Raw genomic sequence first — 23,979 nt, forward strand, 5'->3', positions numbered from 1 at the left:
ATGTTGTGAAAAACAGGACTAACAAGACATCAACGTTTAAAATCAAAGCTCTCAGGAGGTATGTAATAATGTGAAACACTTACAAGGCAGGCATCTTCCATTCTGCTTCTTCAGCTTAAACAGTCACTACTCTGTATTTATTTTCCAGGTAGCCTGTGTTAGTATTATTATTAAGGCAAAACATCCACCAAGAACATGAATAAGGAGGAATAAAGAAATTCAGATTCAGGAACTGCCACTGAGTTTGGTAATGACCAGTGCAGAAACAACCTTTTTACCACGTGACAAATATAAAGCTGTACAACTGTAATTGGTTTAATGCAAGAGATTTTAATTTAAGAAAATTACATTCATCTACAGGAAGTTACGAAAAGCAACCAGTTACTTCCTTCAATTTGCTTATAATGGAGGATGAGCAAAGAACAGAAAGTGAGAGAATCCACAGAGAAGAACAGAACGTCCTAATGCTTCTTCCTTTATCCCAAGTTTGCAAATCCATTCCTTACTAGAATCCTGCTACATTACCTCAAGAAACATCTGTTAAACCAAAGCTAGGAGGACCATGCGCTCCTGCTCCTTTCAAGTATAAGGGGAAAGCACAATTGCATTAAGTGGTAACGCAGAATTTAAGGGGGAGGGCAAAAAATATTTCCACTAATCTTTCAATAAAAACAATCTTGAGGGTAAATTATAATAGTCTGTGAAACAGTCTAAAAAAAAAAAAAGAAGAGAATCAAGGCAATAAAATTCTATGTTTTTTCAGTGGGAAAGCACTAGCTGGAACATAGAACACATCTGATTCCTAACAAAGGAACAAAACCCACCAATGCAGCCGGGGAATAAGAATAGGAACCTCTAAGCCATGGTATTTTCACTGCAGTTCAAAAGACCTCCTAGGATTTAAAGACTGAAATTTCTTATACTGCTTTTATAGAAGATTTTCTTCTTTTCTCAGAAGTAGCTCTATTAGGAACTCTAAAATTCTGGAAAACTTTTGTTTCTCTTTAGATTTCCCCCTCAAACACTCAAGCACACACACACACACACGCCTAAGTGCAGTCTAACTCTCATAACTTACTGTATAATGGAGCTGATTTACAGCATGCTGGAACAAGCGGTCCCATCATGCTTTACTTATTGGATTTTATAAAGCTTCCTGGAAGAGAAACATGTACGTATTAAGTTCTATGTAATTAAAGGAAGAAAAAATGCACGAGGGGATTATACAAATCTGGTTAATTAGTATATTCAGGGAATGGTGATCAGCATGAACCCATTCGTAGTTTATAACAGGTAAGCCACAGGTTTTAGAAAGTAAAAATTTTGTGCTTCAGCTCACCAAAAGGCAATTTTATTTTGAAGCAACTGCATATTCTAAAGATAGACATTACTTCAAAAACATGACAGACTGCACAAACGCCATCTGATTGCAGTCATCTTTATGTGTTACAGAAAAAAAGGTACCATTCTGTTCCAGTAGGTCAGATGAAGATGTGTATCTGAAATACCTAAGTAATGCAGTCTCAGAAGAGGTTATCTTAAATTCTTATTACATTTAGTATTTAGTGTAGCATTTGCTTTGGTGTACCACATGTGCCTGCTACCATTTCAGAAATCAAAAAGACAAATTGTTTTGTCTGTAATGGAGGAAAGAAAGAGAGAAAATTCATATTTCAATATGGCCAATCAAATTTCAAATCTGCATAAAGTTTCCATGAAATATTAACATATTGGAGAAAATAGACTCAAGATGAACAAAGCAATTAAAATAAACTTTGGTAGATTTCAAGGCAACAAGAGATTTTTACTATTTGATCTCTACATAAATAATGCAAAGATTTGTTGTATTATTTTGGTAGATTCTGTACAAGTTTCAGTGATTAATTTTATTTAGATAAAACTCTTACAACATAATCTAGGATCTTAATGAAATGAAAAGTAAAAGCTGACAGTTCTAATATAGAACTTCCACAATAGTTATCTTTTAACACTGACTAAACAAGGGATGGCATATAAAAAGGTTTAGACGCTTTTTCAAACGAAGACATTTTATCCCAGATTCACTATTTCTGTAAGATGAATTTTATCTTTTAGTATGCAACTTAATCCTTTTTCTGCCACATAAAGTGTACAATTTATCACAGCAAAATTTACAGAAAAATTGACTTCGGCCTTGGTCTTACAAAGACCTATTTACACATTGGGGTAAGTAATCATTTCTCTTACTTATAAGTTCTATACATATGGTCAAACTTTAAGCCTATATTTGAATCTACAAAATCCTACAAACTAAAAACTCTTAAATATACATCTTAGATGCATTACATTACACTATCTGTATACAAGCAAACCTATCTTTTGCTAATTCTCCACTGATGACTATGCACCACATGGACATTTGTAGAAAATGAAACACATTCTGACAGTTAACTCTTTGGTGCTGGTGGGTTTGATTACTTAAAACAGCTATTAGGCTGGAGGGAAAAAACGAAGTATTTTCTTTTTAAAAAAATCAAATTCTAGATATTAACATGCCTCAAACTGCTCCAAAATGTCTCTTATTTACAGGATTGATCACATCTTAAATTAAGTAGCTGTAACAAATTCTATATTGGAAAACTGCAGTTACTCAGTAGTTACACTTTCATACGTTCACTGCTTCATTCCTTAGAATTTGTACCATTATTTTAACATATCAAATAAGATCAATTTTGGCTGGAAATTATATATATATATTTTTGCATCATGTTTCTTGAGGGACTACTGCTAACAGCTAATCGCTTTAATGGAAAAACAAACCTCAACATCAAAGAGTTAATGTTTCCCATGCATAATTGAAACAATGTGGAGTAATACTAAGGTTTATAAATCCTTCAGTTTGTCTTGCAGCTCTACCAACAAGATAAATTTTAAAGTAGGGGGAGGAAAAATCTAACCCACAACCAAAATGAATACCTGCTACAAAGAAGGCAGTTATTCATGCAATCAGAGTTTCCAAAGCATTGGTTTAGTTCATAATCAAAAAAAAGTACAATTGCAAACAAGTACACAACTTTTTACAAAAAGGCCTCTTTGTGGTATATTATATACAACTAGTGTTTTTGTTTTTCTTAAAGTGCTAATGTCATCATATTGGCTTCAAGATCATCTATTGTTTTAGCAGGTCTTTTAGTACAGCACCAGCACTAGCATCAGGGGACACTGGCAGTGGTGTAAAAGTAGGTAAAGCATCAGAAATTGGTTTCATAAGCAAATGTCCAGAATTACTAGCAGGTGTTATAAGAGGCACTGCTGCAGATCGAGGTGCTAGAAATGGATTTGTATCTGGTCTTCTGCTGCTTCCTGAGACTGCAGAATCTGAAATATTAAAAATACACACACACATATATATAGATAGATACACACACAAATAATAGCTTGTTATAAAATACAAGTCTATTCAGTTTCAGAATATTTGTGATAAAGCAAATCTACAATTTTTAGTTTTGCAATATGAAAATTCAATCTTCTTGCACTGGACTGAAGACACTCAGACTTTCAATCTCCCTACCTTTTCTCATTTTGGATCTCATCTACCACTGCTTCCTTTGCCAAACAGAAACCTATGTATTTACTTCAGACAACAGGTTACAAGACTAACTTAAACATCAGGGCGCTTCCAAGACCTGGCATTCATATTGTGCTTACTGGAAAGCCAAAATTTTGTGAAAGTTCAGGCTATGAAGGAATTTTATACATTCTTGCAACAGGCAACATCAACTCCCTTTGCAGAAGTTCACTTTGCCCATCCATCAGGCATGAAGTATATGTCATGTAGACTCCAGCACCGTGTGAGACATATGGGCCCTTTTGCATGCGCTGCAATGCAGCGCTCAGGTGGACTTCCCATCCCACGATATACTGGTCTCAGCTGTCCCAGGGTCAGTCCCAACCTCCATTAAGGTGAACATTTAAAGGCGTATAAAAAATTAAGTACAAACTGTATCAATTAAACTGAAATTTGGATCTTACATTACTCAGAAACAAGTGCACAGCTCTTTACAGAAGGAAGAGTAAAGCCAAAATCATTAATTTTCACCTAAGTAATTTAAGCATAAATGTTCTTTGCTTAAAAAACAAAAAAACCACATACACACACCCCCCCAACAAAAAAAAAACAAAGACTCTAGCACAGCTTAGAAACAGATTCCAAATTAGGCTACGTACTTATCTCATTTCAGTCCTCACCAAGTGAGGAAGTTCTATATATCAGAAAGGCACTACAATGTTGTCATTACTTGTAATCTTTACTCAATAAGACTCAAGCTGATCAACAGGGGTGCTGAAAATCATGACTGGGTATATTAGTATACCATATGAAGAAGTCTGCAGAGCATCTGTTTGGATCTAACAGGCACTGTTAAAGCCTCTCTGTATCAAGGCAGTATGTTCATTCCAAACTTCTGTTTTAGAGGTTTAGGAAGCAGGGAAAGAGAAAGGCAAACTAAAACTAAATAAAATAAAATAAAACTAAAATAAATTAAATTAAAACAGATAAAGAAGAGAAAAAAATGGTGGTAGTGCAGAATCAAATTAGTAATTCTCAGGTGAGGAAGTATAGAACCATTTAAATCCCTTTCAAAACTGCTTTATTTATGTTCTATGTGAATTTTCAAGTTCTTCAATGTTACCTTGTATTTGACTGCTGGATGGAGTACTGCTAGTTTTAGCAGTTCCTGCTGCTCCTAAAGGCTTCATATCGTGAACAGAGAGCTTTGGTGGAGGAAGGGTTGGGCAAGACTCTGTTTCAAGGAATTTCACAAACAATTCTGAAAAAGACTACAATAGATTACCAGTTAATATATTTTTCAACAGAGCATCAGCTTAAAAAAAAGAGAGAGAGAGAGAGAGAGAGAGAGAGAGAGATTAACACACTCCAAGTGTTTTGTTGTACCAGTTCTTGAAGTAGCGTGGCAACAATAAAACACTTTTCAAAGTGTGAAGTTTTTGTTTTCTCAGTGAATGGCATATGTCTAACTGGTAAACTTCAGAGATAACACATACTTCCACCATGGTTTCATTATGGATTGTTTCAAGAATCCCATGTGGCAACTGACATTGTATTTCCTGTGTCCACGCTCAAGCAAAAAAAATCCCCACCAAAACATTTAATTAAAACATCTATTTCTTTTAAAATCCTTTCTTGTATTTGACAAAAGCATCTTGAATAAAGAAAATATGGACTACTTAAGGTGTCAGTGGCAGAACATAACATTTTACTTAGAAGAGCTGATGCTATACAAACAGAAGCATTAGTTTTCTTCTTTTATATCTGTAATTACTAAGACCACAATCCTTTAGTGGCCTAAACATCTGCCTTATTTTAGTGAGCAAAAAAATGAACCCATATCCTTACAAGTTCAAGATGATTTACAAGAGTCAATTCTCCAAAACTTTTCTAGCTCAATGAACAAAAAAACCCCAAAGTTAATCCAAACTACCAAGTTCCTCAGTGCCTAAGTGCATTACTTAGTGGGGTACAAAATGGAAAGTTCTACAGATTAAGTGCTTTCATGGATCACAATCAGAATTGCAGCTTTGGGAAGCTTACAATATTAACTTTATATGCTTTATCTAAGAAGCACTTACTGCAGCAGCTGAGAAAGCTTTTTATAATACAAATGGGAACACAATCAACAAAATACAATATTATGGTCTTCTGTACTGTTGACTATTGAAGACTTCCAGAATTCAACATGTATTTGATCTCTAGCACTGTTATTTGCAAGACAAAATCCCTACTGCAGGAAGTCAGTGATCTCTGCAGCCAGTGGAAGAGTAATTAGCTTTTGATATTAGCCCAACATTTCAGACTGTATTATTTTAATCAATGCCTACATATTCATATCTTTGGCAAAAAGAAAACATGCCAAGATAATTGCACAAAGCAAACAAGTGATACAAAATATAGCAGCATCAGTAAATTAAGTTCAACATAATGATGAACCAAAAATCCATCATTCATAAGCAACTTCCCCTATTTTTCCACTCAAATATAGAGAATGCATGATTAATACTTACACTGTTAAAAACGGACTTTTGAGTTGGTCTCAGAGGTGTATTAGGGACACTCTTTGACCCAGCTCCTCCTCCACCAAGCCAGCTAGTCACCCATCTGGTAACTCCTCTTTGGTCTTCAGATAACAACTAGAAAGATAAAAAAATTAGCAAAATAGAATTAGAACAGTAGATAAAAATATGAGCATGATGTTGCCTTTTTAAAATCCACAAAAACTCATGTGGGAATAACACATAATCCTATGGATAAACAACCAACTTTTAATTACTGGCAAAACTTTATTCTCTGCCTCTCTGAAAAACTAGCAGCCTAAAGTCTTGACTCTTTGTTTGAAAATATAAAATACATGCTTCACAATACTTAGTGGCACATGTAAAACTGGATTGCTTTTCTATAAAACTGCCATATTTCAGCTATTATACACAACAGCACAAAGTTAAATCCTTTCCTTTTTGTGCATCAGTATTACTCAGCCAAATGAAATCTTCAGGTATTCTATTAAAACACAGCTTTAGTAAGATTCAATTAAAATCAGCATATCCCACATAAAAATCAATTCAGATGAGAATAAAATAATACTTTTCACACAGGAAGTGCATGGACGGTCACATTTAGTTTAGCAGCAAATCATTCTATTTTTTTTAAGCATATTGCAGATGAAAAAAGAAACCTGGTTTTCAGTAAAGTATTACCTGATCAAGTTCTTCCTTTTTTATTCCCAAGATACTTCCCATTAACCTTAATACTTCAGGACGCTTATTTTTTGGAGTATGAAAGTGTCCAACAAAGAGATTTCTCATCAGGAGTCTAAAGGATAAAGAAAGCTTGTTATACAGTCTGCTTTTACATAACATTTGATACAGGAGTATGAATGACTAAACCCAGAGGCATTTGTTCCCTATACTTTTTCCTCATTTTTGATAATTAAAATGAATAGCCCAATACAAGGAGCTTAAAAGGGAACCTCACCAATGTTTTTTTTTTTCCTCCAAATTAAAGCATTGCTTGCACAGCAAGCAACAATGTGGACAGCTCTGGAAATACTGCAGTAAATCAAAACTAAATTGTACGTGAACAAGTTTTGATGCAAGTGCTATAAACTAGGAAACTGTTTGTTTTAGTATGTTCATTCAGGAGAACATTTAAACAGGTACTTGTGCATGGTCCCAAATAAACGTTTAAGGAAGAGGGCAGGGAATCCATTTGCCTATTATATTTCCAATTCTTACAGGGAGAGAGATGAAAAAGATCAAGCAAGAGAGATCAAACATGCACAATGTCCAGGTGATGCTCACTGTGTGGAAAGGGCTTACTGTTCATACCTTACACACACTACAGCAGATTTTCACTAATAGCTTTTCCCTCCATCTGCAGAAGGCATGCTACTGAAATTTAATTCTATCGCAGAAACATGTTCGCAGTCCAAGTTTATATACATGTAGGTTTTTATCAGTCAAAAGAAATATTTACAACCACTGAAGAATGGAAAAATGTCAAAGCAATCAAAGTATAATTACAAGATTACATACAGAAGCCCAGTTCCACACTACTCTTATGACTGTAATGGTCTTATCTTTGCACATGATAAGGAAAAAAAAGAACAAAAATGTACACCAATATAAGAAAAGACTTACTTGTCCACTTTTCCTTCTGTGCTGTTGACAAGATTCACTAGTTTATTTTGCACATCTTCTAGCATTTCTCTTCTGATCTCACCTATAAAATGTGATTTCCAAACAAAAATAAAAATGGATTACTTTGTTTCAAAACATTATTAATACATACTTACCTTTCAAAATAAAAATGTTTAATATTATTTTTAAAAAATATTATGCTCCATTTTTGATAAAATCAGTAAGATTTCATAAAAGGCAGCAACCTAGTAATTACTTTAATTCATAATCTGAAAATTCTAGAACAATACTCAATGCTAAATACAGAACCATACAGACTATAAATCCACTGCAGAACTGATGAGCTGCTCAGTTTCACTTAGATGATTAAGAACTGGAAAGGAGCTACTGATCAGGGTCTGTAGCCCTGCGGTTGCAATCTTCCATAATCTGACCAAACCCCTTGTTGTCAGGTTTTCTGATCTCAATACTCCTACTTGAAGGCTTTTCCAGAAAGTTACAACTGGATGGTTAGTGACCATCTTCTAAATACCAGTCTGAATTTTCTTTAAAAATACATTAACTAAAGATTTAAAGAGCTGTTTCAACAGATTGTAAGTGCAATTTTTCCCCTTGACTGAAAAAAGTGCAAGATGGGCCATTAGTTCAGAAAGGACATCACTGCCCTGAAGCAGACATACTGCCTGTCCAGACTCCAGAACTTACTATTATTTTAGAACTCTGCAAAATACTGGGAAATGGTAGAGTTTCTATAGCTCTGTTTACAGGTACCCAATCAGATGGGTTACAGCAGACCACTTAGGTAACAACAGACCAAGACAGCCGTCATAGCACGTTCTGATCTGAAAAGAGAGCCTTGAACATATGCTTCCTCATTTCCATCTTACCTTTCCAACGCCCAGATTCTTTTAAGACACCAGCATCCCATTTCCAGGCTCAATAAACTATTTAAAACACTACACTTTAATATTAATCTCAAATTTCCCTAAGCTCTGCTATTTTGCACAGTCTACTGGCAGGTTCCTAAGGCCTCTAAGCACTCAGGAGTTCTCCAGTTTCCCAGGAGAGCCCAGGAACCTCAGCCACTTGTTGTGGGTCTCTTCTGTTGAGCACCTTCCTGCTCCTGCTAACTGCCACAAGCCTGCTCCTCACGCTCGCAACGTAATGCTGGAACGCACTCTCACACCCCAGAACCGCTGCTGTGCTTCATCATTCCTTAAGGAACGCTCAGTGCAGATTCATGCAAGACTCCCCTGGCTTTTAGAAGGAGACAAATTCAGTTTAAAATGGTAGACATGAAATGTCACAACTTCCAAAAAGAAAACTTAGAGGAATATAATCACAAACACTTTCAGTCAGGTGTCACAGCCTGCCTGTTTAACTGAAGAGGCCAGTATCACCGGTGAGTTAATCAGGAGTTTTTATAAGTGTGCCAAGAGATGCTACACAGATCTGACTTGTGCACACTGACGCCAAGCTTTGATGCAGCAGTGGCTGCAATGAAATCACTTCATCTAGGATATCACAACAATGGTAACACTACACAAATCACTTTTTTTCACACCAGAAATCTGGAATAGGAACTATTGGAAATGTAACAGAGCACTTGAGATTCTAGATTCACTAATCTTGTAACCTTCCCGCTTTCTGAAATTCCTGACCTTGATCAATGGTTTGTCTCTTAAATACACATTTTAGCTTCATGACACAAGAACGTTTAATGGGGAAGATACAAAGGTAGCAGCCCATTGAATTAGAAGAGGCAGTGCTGGCCTGATGTTCATCATTCTTGTCCAGTAATTTCACAGCACCAATTTCTCTACCCTTCTAAAATTTCACTAACACAAATTACTTGCTAGCTCACATACAGAATGTGCCAGTTACCCCAATCATTCTGTGTCAGTAACTCAGACTTCCTCTGACCTCCCAAACTCATAAAAACATCCTTTTAAAATAAAGTTCATAATAAAGGGAAAAAACCATCTCCTAAAGGTTTTATTTGCCAAAAATGATTTTACAACTTTTCTATTGTAAGGAAACAAAATCCAAACTTCTAAGAGTCAGCTACATTAGAAACTAAATAAAAGTATCTGACTTTTAGGTCTAAATAAGACTGGAAAAAGTATAGAGTAAAAAACACTAGGAAAAAAAGACCCCTCATCTCACTTATCTTCCCAAATAGAAGATTTAGAGAACACTGCCAGCAAAACTGTTTCAGACAAGAAAAGAAATATTTACAAGAATTTTTTGCTAAACAGGTGATTTTATCTTACAACAGCTAAGATGAAAATTTTCAGCAAATTTGGGTTCTGCAAGATATAACCTACCAGGTCATTTTTTCCTAATGAAAGTACAATTAAGTTTTTGCGTGTGATAAAAACTTAAGAGATGCCTTAGAACATCAACCCTCTATGTGAAGACCAATCCTACTCCTAAGTTACATTAGTAGAGACAATGAGTTTTGCACTGCTCCCTCTGAAAGGCTGAATAGGTATCTTCATATCCTAAAGAAAAAGTGCCAATCAGCTTAATCTTTCTACCATTTAATCTCTTGGACTCATATTTTCACTTCATAAAAACAAAATACAAAAGTACGCTTTTCAGAAACAATCTGTAAGACAACGAAAGTCTCAACACCTTGAAGGAATGATGGGATGTTTTAGAATACATATTTTTTTTTTTTTTTTAAGAAAAGCTTTATTTTACTTCAGAGCAGATAGAGAGAAGGGAAGAAATGTGACTTTTATAAATTTGCATACCTTTCAAATCATCAAGGACATATGAAAAACACTCTAGTTTCCACACAACTTCTTCATCTTTAATAAATGCAGGCCACAACTACGCACACAGCACGGCTCTTAATTAACACTATTAACTCCATGACAACTTCCTCAGTGTTTTGGAATACATCAAAAAAACTAGGCTGTGGAACAGATACAACCTAATGTGTCCAGTCCAAAGACTCTGCATCTTTATAAATATTTTACCTCATAAATATGAATTTGGAGAGAATGGAGCAGAAAAAATATGTCAAACTGGGAAAATTCTTATTCAAGGAGCATAAGGATTAAGCTCCTTATTCAAAGCAAGTTAAGAAACAAACAAAATTACACATACTGTATCATAACATATCTCGGAACAAGAACATTCATATGCACTGAAACCCATTCCAGTAATGGGACTGCTCTTCAACACTCCTTGCTCTCACACTGGAGAATTAATCCACATTAAGATTTAAAACCGGCCTATTTTGTAAGAGTGGTTAAGTAAGAACCCTGAAACTAGAAGGAAAATGTAATATATTTACAGAATGATAACATTTGTAAGAACATACAATCAAAGTGATTTATTATTTGGGTCTTCCATAGAGCAAAAGATAAGAGAAAGTTAAACTCCTAATTCCACATAAAGTGTCTGAAAATAAGCTTCAAGTAAATCTTATGTTGTTGCTACTAAATACACTCTACACAGCAAGATAACAATAAGTTTCCATTTCAATTTTTGTTCATATAATAAATTTTGAAATAAATTTATTGATATTTTTTAAAGTGAAATGTTACTGCTAAGCATTTTCTCTTGCTTCTGACAGAATGACAGATTGAAGAGGATCATCTTTTAATGACAACTACATAGCTACTCATCCACACAGTGACTACACAGCCTATATTTTTAAAATGAAGTATTTTCTTCTAAAAAAGGATTTAACAGTTGAAAAAAACATTTACTTTGTGTATATGTAAAAAGACTGAATAACAAAAAAGATCCAAGCCAAAATACAGCATGGACTGCTGTAAACCAAACATTTACAACAGCCTCCAATAATTTGTTAACTATTTATGGCAATCCAGAAAAGCGCATCTGGTACATCTTATACTTTTCCATTAAAATCACTTTGCCTGCCAAAAAAAATGCTTGAAGAAATCCTTCAAAAGATCTGGCCAGCAAAACTGTGTCTGGGAATGTATTTGGCTGATTTCCAGTACGACATGATATGTTTTCTTGTGTAAATAGAGAAAACAGAGTGGTCTCTTTTTTTCAATAAAAATTATGATTTATTCTATAACAACATTAAAGTGCTTTTTTTTCAGTAAGTTCTTAAATATTTTTTTTTGAAAACTAAATCACTTGCCAATATAACAAAAGTTTGATAAAATACTAGGATCCAGCTTTCTCTCAGATTTCAAACTTACTAACACTCCTCTCCTCTCCTCCTTTGATATGCAAAGTTCTACAATCAAAATTAACTGTAACTGCAGAGCTCCCCATTCCACACAGTGCCATATTTGCCTATGCAAAGGTTAATTTTGATTCAAGGTGCTTGAAAACTTTTGCTGTGAATGTCTGTAGTGAGAGAGAATTATAGATCATCTGATTAAAAAAAAACAAAAAACAAAGAAAACACAGTCTAGTAACTACTCACACATTCATACAGCAGATGGAAATTCAGACTGTGAATTCAGCGAACACTCCCATGATGCCAAATTGTACTTAAGTAAACAGTCATTCAATTATGTTGTAAAAGTCACAACATTACAATTTTGTGGAGTTCTTGCTGAACTTCTTGAGGATTTTCAAATGATTTTTCATACTAGTTATCTGATCCCAAGCAAATTTACTTTACATACACACACATTTTTAAGAGATAGGCAGATATAGATATATTTACATATGTTTATATATACATATGTACGCATAAGTACATCAAGAGGAAGACTGACTGTATTTTAGAAGTGAATAGCAATAATTAGTTGAGTATGTTCACAGCAAAAAGAGTTACCATTGCACCCAGCACAGATGATACTACAAGTCCCTCCCCCGACAAGCCCTAATAAAAGGTGTTCACCCCAAAATCTCCCACAGATATGGGATGATGAACAAAGTAACAGCTGTTGGGGAACTGCAAAGAAAGAGCAAAGCAAATCTCTGCCCTTCAAATCTCCTTTAGAGAGCCTCTTCCTCCTCCTGCAAATTTCAGAGATGGGTCAGAAGTTTTCCTCCAGCTCTAGATTTACCCCATGCGCTCAGCTAAAGTGCAATAGAGCATGCTGCAGTAATAACAAAAGATGGTGACCCATAGAAATAAGGCGGAAATTACAGAATTGGAAGTGTTGGGAAAACTGGGAGGAAAAAAACACCATGTGGGTGGGTGGGGAAAGCCTAACATTCCCTCAGCACTGTTGGTGACGTCCATTTATATCACACAACTCTCGTACAACTAGACACAGAGAAGTAACTTTCATGTTTGGTTCGAAGAAACTTTGCAGGAAAAATTACAGGTCAGGACCGAGCTGTAACTAGAGTAATCCAGGAAAACTGTCAATATTATTATCTTGTAAAAAAAATTTTGATAAGTTTCTAGGAATATTATATTGTTCCCTCAGATGCCTGGAATTTTCTAAAGAGACATGGAAAAAGGCAGTTACCTTCTTTCTTAAGCTCCTCAATCTGTTCCTCTTTGAAGTCAAGTTGCTCAGTAAGTCTTGATGCTGCATCCAGTGCAGCATTTGCCTCTTCTAAACTTTCCTGAAAAAAGGCATGAACCGGACAAAATGAGAAGCAAGGGAGATCACTGTTGCAACTATGTCAACATGACATAAATCAAACATGACAGATGCAGAGACTTCAATCACTTATACTTTAAAGTAACTGGACTGTAAACATCCTCAGAAAACGAACATTCAGCAAAGGAATGCTGCCTTTCTGGCTGCCTTTTAGTCCTCTCCCTTCCAGAGAAAAAAAGACCAATGACATAACTTCACATGTTCCTAAGACGGTAACATTCAACATAGTATTAAGAAAAACAAAAATAAAAAAATACAGGCATTCAACTTCAGAGAGTATTACTCAGCCCACCTGCAGTGATACAACTTTTTCCTCTAACTTCTCTGCTTTTTTCTTCCATTCTGAAGTCTGTTTTTGGTGTTTTTCTAGCTCTGCTGAATACATGGCTTTTTCTTCTAAATGATTAGGAAGAAATACAAAATTAAAAGAGTTCTTAGTCCATAATATTTCATTCTCTGTGTTTAGGGATATACAGTTGTAAAACCTCAGAATTACCATATACAGACTTAATAAGGTAGAAGTTCTAGTCTCATAAATAGGATACTGACCATAAGTTTTCATGAAGTCAGAATTTTACTAAAGTGTGGTTTTTAAAGACCAAAGATTCTGAAATTCAGGTCATCTAAATGAAAGCCACATAGCAAACATTTGAAAAGGATCAAAATACCCTAACTATCCCATCTGAAAAACATTTGCTGCGATCTTCAGTATTTCACGACAAAACTTACCCTGTTGGAATTGCTCTAGTACCATCTGCAGGTTGGCCAGGGATAATGCATACTGTTTCACTTGGTCCTGTGAGACTGTCAGCTGCAGCACAGTTTCATCTCTCTGCTTGGAAACCAGGTTTAATTGTTCTTGCAAGGACTCAACCTGCAGACTAGCTTGATGACTTCAGAAAAATAAAATACATCTTTTTTTAATGAAAAAGTTGACAGAAATCACCACAGCAAAGCTTGAAGTCTGCAGCAAGATCAACCATAATTTTAGGTCAATTTATAAAAATGAAGACAAATATTTTTCTGATTTTCCATATAAAAGACACCACCACATTTAAAATAAGTTTGGTAATTTCAGAAATCAGAAATTAAGAAGCACTTTTGCTTGGAGTGCATTACGAAAGAAAAATAATTTTTGTTTGGGTTGCTCACTGTAAAGATATTTACACAAAAATAGAACCTACATCTTGCTAATTTCTATAAATTTTTACTTTTTAAGCCAATCTACAAGAATTCAGTACATCTTGCACCATACTGACTAACGAATGCCCACCCCATTTATCTTTCCATTACGCAAAGATAATTATTTACTCCTGTGTCAATCTTTTGTTTTAAGGGGTTTGTTTTAATAGTGCAAATCAGGTGAGAAATAGGCTCTATTTGTTGAAAGATATTGATGAGTATTTTTGATGAAGAATTTAGAAGCTTTCTAATGAATATTTTTACAAAATCTTCTCTCAGCTCTTCCATTTTTTCCCCACAATATTCTACAACAATTTCTGCCCATCTCGCATCTATTTGTTGAGACTGCTATGAGCAAAAATGCATCTTCAGCACTTAAAGAAGAAAGAGATTGCAAATGCTTTTGTCTAAATGAACAGGTGTTTTAATCAAAAAAATGTAATAAAATAGAAAAAGCATTCATATGCTCAAAGCAACCAAAATTCCTTTAAAGCAACGAAAACAAAGCCAGCATAGGCACTCAGTAATTTTAATTCTCCAGATTTCATTTTTCTAGCTGAAAATCTAGCTGAAAGTGTCCCAAATTCTGCTGCCATTGAGAACCTCAATGTATCTTGCTGTGTTTAAAAAATGTTTACAGCATTGTGCACTGTTTATTAGGTATAAAATAGGGATGTCTAATTGTTTCAAAAGCAGTAAACAAAGCATCATAGGCACATTCAAGTGTATAAGATTCTTTCACAGTGATGAAGCCTTGACTGTAAAAAGTCAATTTAGTCTGTCTTCCATGCTATCTAATGCATTTGACAGACAAATAAATCGATATGCTGTGGGATCTTTGCCGTTTCTGGTTTTAAACACTGTCGAAAAGCTGAAATTTCTATAGCTGCTTCAAAAAAGGACAAACACTCTTTCAGTCAAATTTATCAAAAACCTTCCCGATTCAGAACAACAGTTTATCTTTTTCTCTTCTCAAGGGCTCAGCATGTTCTAGAACGCTAATTCAACACAACAAAGCCACCAGCACTACTCTAGCTAATCATAATTTTTATGTAATGCCTCTGCTAGACAGAGGAAAGATTACCTGACATTCTCCACTGCAGTAGATGAAGATGCCAGTTTTTCTTCCAAAACCAAAACTTTCTTTCTTAGTTTGGCCTCTCTGTCTTCTGCAGCTAAGGCTTCACGCGTGTAGGAGTCCTCCATTTCTAAAAGGTGATTACGCAGCCTGTCCAGTTCCTGATTTAGGCGTTGCTCTTTCTCACGCAAATGCTGCATCTGTGTAGAACGTATCTTAAGCTGCTTGTAGTAACACCTCTCATAAAAGTAATGTAAGCAAAAATAAAATAGTTCTTCTGAAGTAAATTGCACATATCGATAATAAATGCTTTTTATAAGTTAGTGTTAACAAAAATCACTCCTATAACAAAATATTATGCATTGTCTTATACATTTTTCTTTTATTTTTGGAAAGTTACTTGGCGTTGTACCTCACTCTGCAGGGCACTGCTCTCCATTTGCTTCTGTTTGAGTGCCACCATTACTTGGTCTCTCTCTTGCTGAAAAGTAACAGCTTTCTCCTGCATTGATTTAACTTCATTTAACAATTGATTCAGCTCCCCTGTCTTGCCCTGTTGAAGAAGCAAACAAGCATATAATACATGACAAATGGTTTTACCAAAGGAGAGGCACTCTGCCTGAAAGAATTTACTCTAAAGATGCTATTGATGTAATAAGGGCAGGCCCTACAGCACAAAACACTCATTCAGAAAAAAAAATATTATTTAGGAGTTATTTCACTCACACATTAAGTTGTTCCTAAAGACACTAAAGAGAGATACCAAGAAATACACCGTCTTAACTGATTGCAGTCAACAAACAGATATTTATCAGTCTTTTGCATTTCAGGCACTTGTATATTTGAAAATTTCAAATTTTCCTCAGTGTTAGTAGCCTATTCTCTATGATACACTAATTAGGTGATGCACATGTGAAGCAACACCCTAGGCAAGTCAGCTTGTTGTAGCTTAAGGAGGCTGAACATACGATGAAATCCCAATAATATTAATAATAATAAAAAAATCTCACCCCAAAAGAATCAATGAATCAGGACAATGTCCACCACCTTTTCAGATGTCAAATTTCAATGAATAAGGTTACCATCTATGTGCAGTTTGGTATAACTCTACATTAATGCATAAAGGTAGAAGTTTTAGTATGTCTGTGAACTAGAATTTGCATGCACACCTCCAAAACAAACTGATGCATTTTCAGTTATTTGAAACTTTTCAGCTTGCTTTTTATCACGTTCAATGGGTTGTTTTGAAAGTAATTATTTTTCTTGAATATATAGGAAAAAGAATAAACTTTTGTTTTCACCATTAATACTCAGAAGTCTCAATTTTTTTTAACACTAACCAACTTTTTAAACACTAATCAAACCGAGTAAAGTGAAATTCTTTCAGCAGTAGAACTGCAATAAAATGACAGCTTCCTTCTATGCTGATCTGCTTTGCATATGTGCTGCATCTTTGACACAGATGCACACAAAATACGAAACTATAGATGACTTTTTCACAGTTCTCCATGACCAACATGTGTGTGTCATGGGTGTCCACATGTGTGGACAACACAGTGTGTAATGGGAAGTTCTCTGATTTGTGCAAGAAGAGTATCAGCCACATGTTCCACGCTTGTGAAACTGAAAGCCTAAAGCTCTGCAAGCCGCAGGCAGGCCACACAGAGTGCCTACCTAGCATGGATTTGTAAATTATGAGTACATTTTGCATGGGCATGGCTGATAAAACGCAAATTCCTAATGATAATTTATAGCCATTTTTCATGACGTAACTGTATTTTAAGACAATAAAGCTTTCCTCATTGTAACTCTATCGTATTTATTTGGAACAGGATAGGAAAAAAACAACTGTCATCTGTCTTAAAGTTTCCTATGTAAAACTTGCACAAAAAAAAATCCTAAGTTTTCCACCAATAGCACATCTTCTTTTTAATAAGACATACATTCTTAAAAATAGTGCGTTTTTTTCTTTTTTCTTTTCTTTTTTCTTTTCTTTTCTCTCCTTTTTTTTTTTTTTTTTTTTTTTTTTTTTGCTTTTCCAAGTACATTACATTGCATGTTTATTTGGTAAATTAGTCTGAAAATGCTCCAAAGAGATGTCAAATTTCATATTATAATGCGGGGAAAAATAAATGCCAGATTACTTTATAATGGTTTACATAAATACTAATGTTGCTTCTGATCAGAGAGTAGTAACATTGGAAAATGAAGAGGGATGTGGGCACAATAGGGAAAACGAACACTATGTGTGTGTTGGAGGGGGACAACTGTGAGAGAAGACTGAGGAACGTAAACCAGAACCAGCAAGATGAGATGGAGACCTGGACATAAAGAGCAGAGCATAGAGAAAAGAAAAATCTGTTTAGAAGTTAAACAGAACAGAAAGACTATTGTACTTAATTTCTAAGTCTCTTAATTTCTAAGAGGATGGTAATTCACACATCCATTAACTCAAGTAGCTGCAGTTCATACAACTGGCTGGTCCCCTATTTGACTATCAGGATGCCACAAAATTCCTTACTCTTCTAGAATGGATCTTAATCCTAAATCCCCCAAACCCAAGTCTCCTAAATGTCAAAGTGCAGAAAGAATTAATTTAGTTTGTCCCATAGTTTTTGCAGTGGAGTTTCTCCAACCATAAAATGAAGACATACAAACCCATCCATCTCACAGGGACAAACATTGTGAAACAACATGCCTCACAGGGATGTTGCGAAGCAATCACATGAAAATAAAAAATACTACTGGAAGTATATCAGGAAATTAGTTCTGCTGGCCTCCGCAAAATTTGACCAACATGCACTAAAAATAGTGCGGGGTACTTAATGAACAACAGGGCCAAAGCAAAATATTAAATAGCTCTTTAGTAAATAATCGTTTCCCAAATAAATGAGAAATGTAGTTTATGGCTGCAAAATTAGCAGGCAAATTTGTAAGTCATACACTTGCTGATTTTTCATTTCTTAATTTTGCAGTGGAATGATTTTTAGTGTAATACAGTGGAGAATGAGAAACTGATTTCCGGCAAATACCTGATGCCTATATATACATGAAAGTTTATTACCATATAGTTCATTTAAAAAGATATTCATAAATAAGAACACACATACCTGTTCTTTTTCTTTCAACAGCTTTTCAAAAGCAAGAGCTTTTTCTTTCATTGAGTGGGATTCAAATTCTTTCTCTTTCAGCATCATGGAAAACTGCATATTAGTCTCCTGAAGTGCTCGGAATTCTGTTTCTTTTTCCCTACACCTTGCAACTATTTTTTCATTTTCTTCTTTCAATTTTCGAATATCCATTTCTAAAATTAAATTTCTTTCTTTAAGATTAGTCACAGCTTGTTTTAAAAGCTCATTTTCATTTTCTTTGTTGCTAAGATTTTCACTCACAGAAAGTAACTGATCGCTTTTAGATTTAATCAGTATGTCCTTTTCCCTAAGTGACTTCTGCAAGATATCGTGTTTTTCTTTGATCTGCCTCATTTCTGAATCAGTCTCTTCTTGACCCTTTCTCTCTAACTCTGATGCTGTAGCCACAGAATCAGATAACCGTTGATTGTTTTCCTGAAGTGTCCTAATAGTTGCATCTTTTTCTTGCAACTTTTTTTTCAGTTGTTCCAGTTCCTTCTGAAGGAGTTTAGATTCATCACTGAGTACTTCAGGAATATTGTGTTGAATGCCTGAAGGCTGTGAAACAACAGAAGCTACTGCAACAGAAGGTGTTACCAGATCAAGCTTTCCCAGGAGAAGATCCTTAGTGTTATGTAGCTGTCCTATGCTGTGTTGAACTTGTACCAACTCCTGGCTAAAACTTTTCAGCTTTTTCTCATTCTGTTCATAACTCTGAATCAAGCCATTATAATCTACCTGCAACTTTGAATTACTGTCGCTTTCAACTGAAATTTGGGCTTGAAGCTTGTGTAGCTCTTCTTGGAGGTGAGCTGACTCATGCTGCATGTTCTGAACTGTGGTCATTACCTGTTGCTTCCACTCTTCCATCTTCTTCACTTGTTGTTTTAATTTATCACGTTCTTGTAAGAGTTCCTCAAACTGGTTACTGTTAACACCTCCCGACCCATTTTCAGCACCTGTACTGGATGTCTGCAAGACAGTCAGTAAGGTTTGGCATTTTTGACTTAATGCATCTATTTCAATATCTTTCTCTCGAATGATACGGGATAAATTCTGAATAGTTTCCCTAAACATGTCTTGACTGCTGTTTTCAAATCTACTGGACAACTTTTGATTCTCTTCCTGCAACCGTACCAAAGCTGCTTCTTTAGTAGCTACCATATCCATGATCTTATGGTACTCCGTTTTTAACTGACTGTTCTCTCTTGTCTTCTCACTTAGAACTGCTAGTACTTGTTCTCTTTCCATGACATAAGCTTGCAGCTGCTGCTGAAGACAAAGAACATCCTGCCTATAGGAAGGTGAAGAAACTCTAGCATTGAGAGCTTGTATTTCTAAGTCTTTCTCTTGAATTATTTGAGTGAGTTTGCCAACTTCATCTTTGGACAACTGATCAATTTGTTGACTTAGAGAAACATTCTTTTCGTTTAAAAGTTTGATCTCCATCTCTCTTTCTTTGATACCTTTCACCAGTCTTTCAATTTCAGCTTTAGATAAGTCATGTTTTTCATTTCCATTTTCTCCATTAAGGGTCTGAACTTTGGTTTCCTGAAAGAGATCAGAGGAATCAGTCTGAATAACCTGCCTCTCTTTGTGCAACTGAGTTTTAATTTGTTCAATTGTTTTCTGTAAATTTTTTATTTCCTCATCTTTCTCCAAGAAAAGTCTTTCATGTGTGACATTCATTTGCTCTCGCTGAAATTTAGACTCATCTATTTCTTTTTTTTGCTCCTGCAAAGACTGCTGAAGTTGCACTGTTTTTTGATTCTGATCTTCTATTGTTTTTTTGAGAACTGTTATTTCCTCTTCAAGATTATTCTTTATCACTTTTAACTGTGTTACCTCACTTTCAAGTTCAATAATAATATCCAGAGTTTTAGGCTCAACTACAGGTAGAGATCTACTTTGCTGATCCTTAAGACGTTCAATTTCTTCTTTCAAATGATTATTTTCTTCCTTCATAACTGCAAGACTTTTGTCTTTTTCCTCTAAGTTTTGTTTTAAAATATCCTGGTTTTTTGAATCTTTAATATATTCTTCAAGTTCTTGTTGTACTTGTAAGGCTCGATTTTTAAATTTTTCAATAAATACCTCTTTTTCTTTTATGAGTTCTGTCAACTGCTTCTGTCCTCCTAAACTGGTAGTCAACATTTCTTTTGTTTCTTGGTGGTCAGATTCCATCTGCTCAATGTTCCTTTTGAGTTCTGCAATCTTAAAGTCTTTTTCTTGATTGAGTTTAACCAGGCGCTCATGTTCATGCTGCAATGCAGTGGTATCCATACTACGTGCATTCGATAATTCCTCAATAGTTTGCTCATACTTGCATGCTTGTTCCAATAGCCGTTTTTCAGTCTGGTTTAATTCAGTTTCCAGTTGTCTTTTTTCCATTTTCAAAGCCTGCGTGACAGTGTCTTTTTCTAATGAAACTTTATTAGTCTCAGAAACAGCATCACTAAGCTGTTGTTTTATTTCTTCACAGGCAGCTATCAACTTCCCATTTTCTAGTCTGAGGTCAGACATAGATTTCTCCAAGTTTTCATTTCGTTGTTTATATTCTGAAATGTCATTCTGTAGTTTTGCAATTTCTGCTTCTCTCTCTTTAAGAATCAGATCTTGACAACTGTAGTTAGATTCACGATTCTCTTTTTCTGTTAACTTGCTCAAGGATACAGAAAGTTCCTCCTCTCTTTCTTTTAGTCTCTGCTGCAGCTCTGTAATTTCTTTTTTATTACGCAAGTTACAGTCCTGGGCTATCCTTAATTGGTCCTGTAGATTTTTAATATTATCTTGAAGCTGCTGCTTATTCATATGCAAATCATTAAGAGTATATGAACACTGACTTAGTTTTTCTTTATGACTATTTAACTCCTTAATAGTTTCCATCTTCTCAATTTCTAGTTTTGATACCTTCTTTCTTTCAAAATCTATCTCACATTTCAGTTGTTTCATGGCACTATCATTTTCCGTATGTTGTTTTGACAGCTGTTCTTTCAGTATAATCATATGCTGAAATGAACACAAAACAAGAATTCATTAGGAGGAGGAGGAGAATCAGCAGAACAATGGACTACATTTTTTTTTCTCCTTGTCCAAAGGATAAAAACAAATCAATCGAGTTGAAACAAAAAGGTCCTTACTTAAAAAAAAAAAAAAAAAAAAAAAAAAAAAGTAACAAAGCAGTTAAACTACTCAACAAAATAAAACTTGACAAAAGGTAAAGAGGATGTGTCATGCATACTGTTATAAGACAGGAGGTCAAAATGTTAGCAGGATAAAAATAGTTAGAAGTCTTGCAAGCAAGAAAGTAATTTTTATTTGACACAACATAGGAAAGAGACATTCGTTATGGGTATATTATATTATCTCTCTGACAGTAACAAATGGTTTTGTTGCACTTCAGGAATTTTGCAGACGACCCTCTTTCGGCAGAGCAGGGAATAAGGTAAACCTGTAATTATTTTATTGCCACACAGGATAACTTACATATCCCTGATATGTACATGCAAAGCTCAACTTAAAAGATACAAAAAACCTCACCCACCCTAAACATTTAATTTGCCAGTTTAATAATTAATTGCAATATTTTACCTGAGTAGCTTCTTGATTCTGCTTGTCCAGTTCTTCCAACTCTGCTATTAAGATTTCTCTTTCAGCAATACTTTCATCTAATTCATGCACTTTTCTTTCCAAATCTTGCCTTAGCTGGCTTAATTCTGAATTCTGATCTTCAGTATATGTAGAAGGAATATTCTCAATTTTATGATGTGCATTTGTCAGTTCCTTCTGAAGTTCCTCCTTAAATTAAACAAAAAAAAAAACACTTCTAAATATTAGACTTTGCTTGCTGAAATTTATAGTGTTTAGATTTCAGATGGTTTCTTTCTTCTCAAGGAATAAAAGAAAAGCAGTCATTTCTTTGTATCAGAACCCTTAAGCCTACATAAATATCATTCCAATTAAACATTCTTCATTGTAAAGTCTTTGTCTTGAACATTTGTACACATGCAATCACTTTCTCATCACAAAGGTTAGCAATGCACAGCCTCTGCACAAAAGAAAGCCATGGCCTGACAGGCAAAGTTGCATCCACCTCTGAGGCATAGATCTCCAGCTGGGATAAACTGTCACATCTTTTAGGGATACCCTAAACACACACTATACTGCATGGCAAGAGTGGAAGTTTTAAGAATGTATTTCAGATTTTTTTAGTTAAGAAGAATGTGGTGGGAATACTTAAATTCATGCAAACCACACAAAATCTCAGTTCAAAAATATTCCTAGATACAAGATAAACCAAGTCAAATCTCTTGACCCAGGGTTTATGAGGGAGTGAGTCAACTCTGCCAAAAGCTAAGCCTAAAGTTCCACACAGACTATATGTTCTGTTCCATAATTTAATCAGCAAGATGCAATGTAGCATTATTACAGCATTCCAAGGAAGAAAAAAGTTTTACAACTGATGACAGTCTACACTGAAACGTGGCCATGTAGATTGAGAGGTGAAAAACAGTGACAGATTTTACGGAATACCATTCAGTGCTAGTGGTTCTGAAGTCCTTGATTATAATGTAATGAACTAATTCAAAATACTTAGCAGAATACGAATCAATTCTATAAAACAATAAATGAAATAAGCATACCTTATTTAAAACAGCTTCTGAAATTCAGTATTTCATCAAATAAACAACATTTTTTCCACAATGCCACATCATATTAAAAAATGCTGGCTTTTTCTTTTCAGCAGGTCAAGTGAATACACTTTCAAGCAATTAAAAACAAGAATGAAATCCTTAACTGAAAGGTACGTAATAATGAAAGTCATAAAGTATCTTAAAACAGTTGTATGTTGAAATGTTACATTTGACTGATGTGTGCATCCATCTGCAATAATCAGTTAATACCAACCACATTTAGAATTAAAAAAGAGAGTTTATCATAGGTTTCAAAATATTGAATGCTTTGTCTATACTTCATGAAATACGTAAACACAGTCCAGAAAAACTAACATACATACCTTTTCTTTTCTCAACTTTAAATTTTCTTCTTTAAGAACCTGTAGATCTAGCATAAATGTCTGAATATCCTTCCCCATACCAATGAAACTGTCAGCCTATAAAAAAAGCACACAATCAGTATTTAAACAATGAAACGTTTCAAATGAAGATTCAAAGTATTTAAATAGCACTACTTGTAATCAGGCTGTGTTAGTAAGTATTTACCTGCAGAGGAACATGGAAGAATAAACACATACATGATATGAACATAGATAATACTTTAGATACTATAAAGTTATCTAGTAATCCAAGTCCATGTTCATTTAATACTGTAGAAC

The 23,979-nt window shown here is 34.8% G+C and overlaps 1 protein-coding gene across 2 annotated transcripts in view; it reads right to left on the reverse strand.

Annotated features, from left to right (window-relative positions):
* Nucleotides 1-310: 310 nt before the first annotated feature.
* The window catches only part of TRIP11 (thyroid hormone receptor interactor 11), a 34,156-nt gene continuing 10,487 nt past the window's right edge, over nucleotides 311-23,979 (reverse strand). For both annotated transcript variants that reach the window (XM_062576563.1, XM_062576564.1), the window contains 13 exons: nucleotides 23,662-23,757; nucleotides 22,236-22,442; nucleotides 18,624-21,653; nucleotides 15,926-16,066; nucleotides 15,520-15,713; nucleotides 13,983-14,146; nucleotides 13,546-13,649; nucleotides 13,116-13,215; nucleotides 7,693-7,774; nucleotides 6,751-6,865; nucleotides 6,061-6,186; nucleotides 4,671-4,818; nucleotides 311-3,357 (listed from right to left, as the gene is read on the reverse strand). In XM_062576563.1, the coding sequence (XP_062432547.1) occupies nucleotides 3,149-3,357; nucleotides 4,671-4,818; nucleotides 6,061-6,186; nucleotides 6,751-6,865; nucleotides 7,693-7,774; nucleotides 13,116-13,215; nucleotides 13,546-13,649; nucleotides 13,983-14,146; nucleotides 15,520-15,713; nucleotides 15,926-16,066; nucleotides 18,624-21,653; nucleotides 22,236-22,442; nucleotides 23,662-23,757 (4,716 nt within the window). In that variant the 3' untranslated portion in view covers nucleotides 311-3,148. The remainder of the gene's footprint in view (nucleotides 3,358-4,670; nucleotides 4,819-6,060; nucleotides 6,187-6,750; nucleotides 6,866-7,692; nucleotides 7,775-13,115; nucleotides 13,216-13,545; nucleotides 13,650-13,982; nucleotides 14,147-15,519; nucleotides 15,714-15,925; nucleotides 16,067-18,623; nucleotides 21,654-22,235; nucleotides 22,443-23,661; nucleotides 23,758-23,979) is intronic.

Source organism: Rhea pennata, chromosome 5 (assembly GCF_028389875.1).
Source record: "Rhea pennata isolate bPtePen1 chromosome 5, bPtePen1.pri, whole genome shotgun sequence".
In the NCBI taxonomy this organism is placed as follows: Eukaryota; Metazoa; Chordata; class Aves; order Rheiformes; family Rheidae; genus Rhea; species Rhea pennata.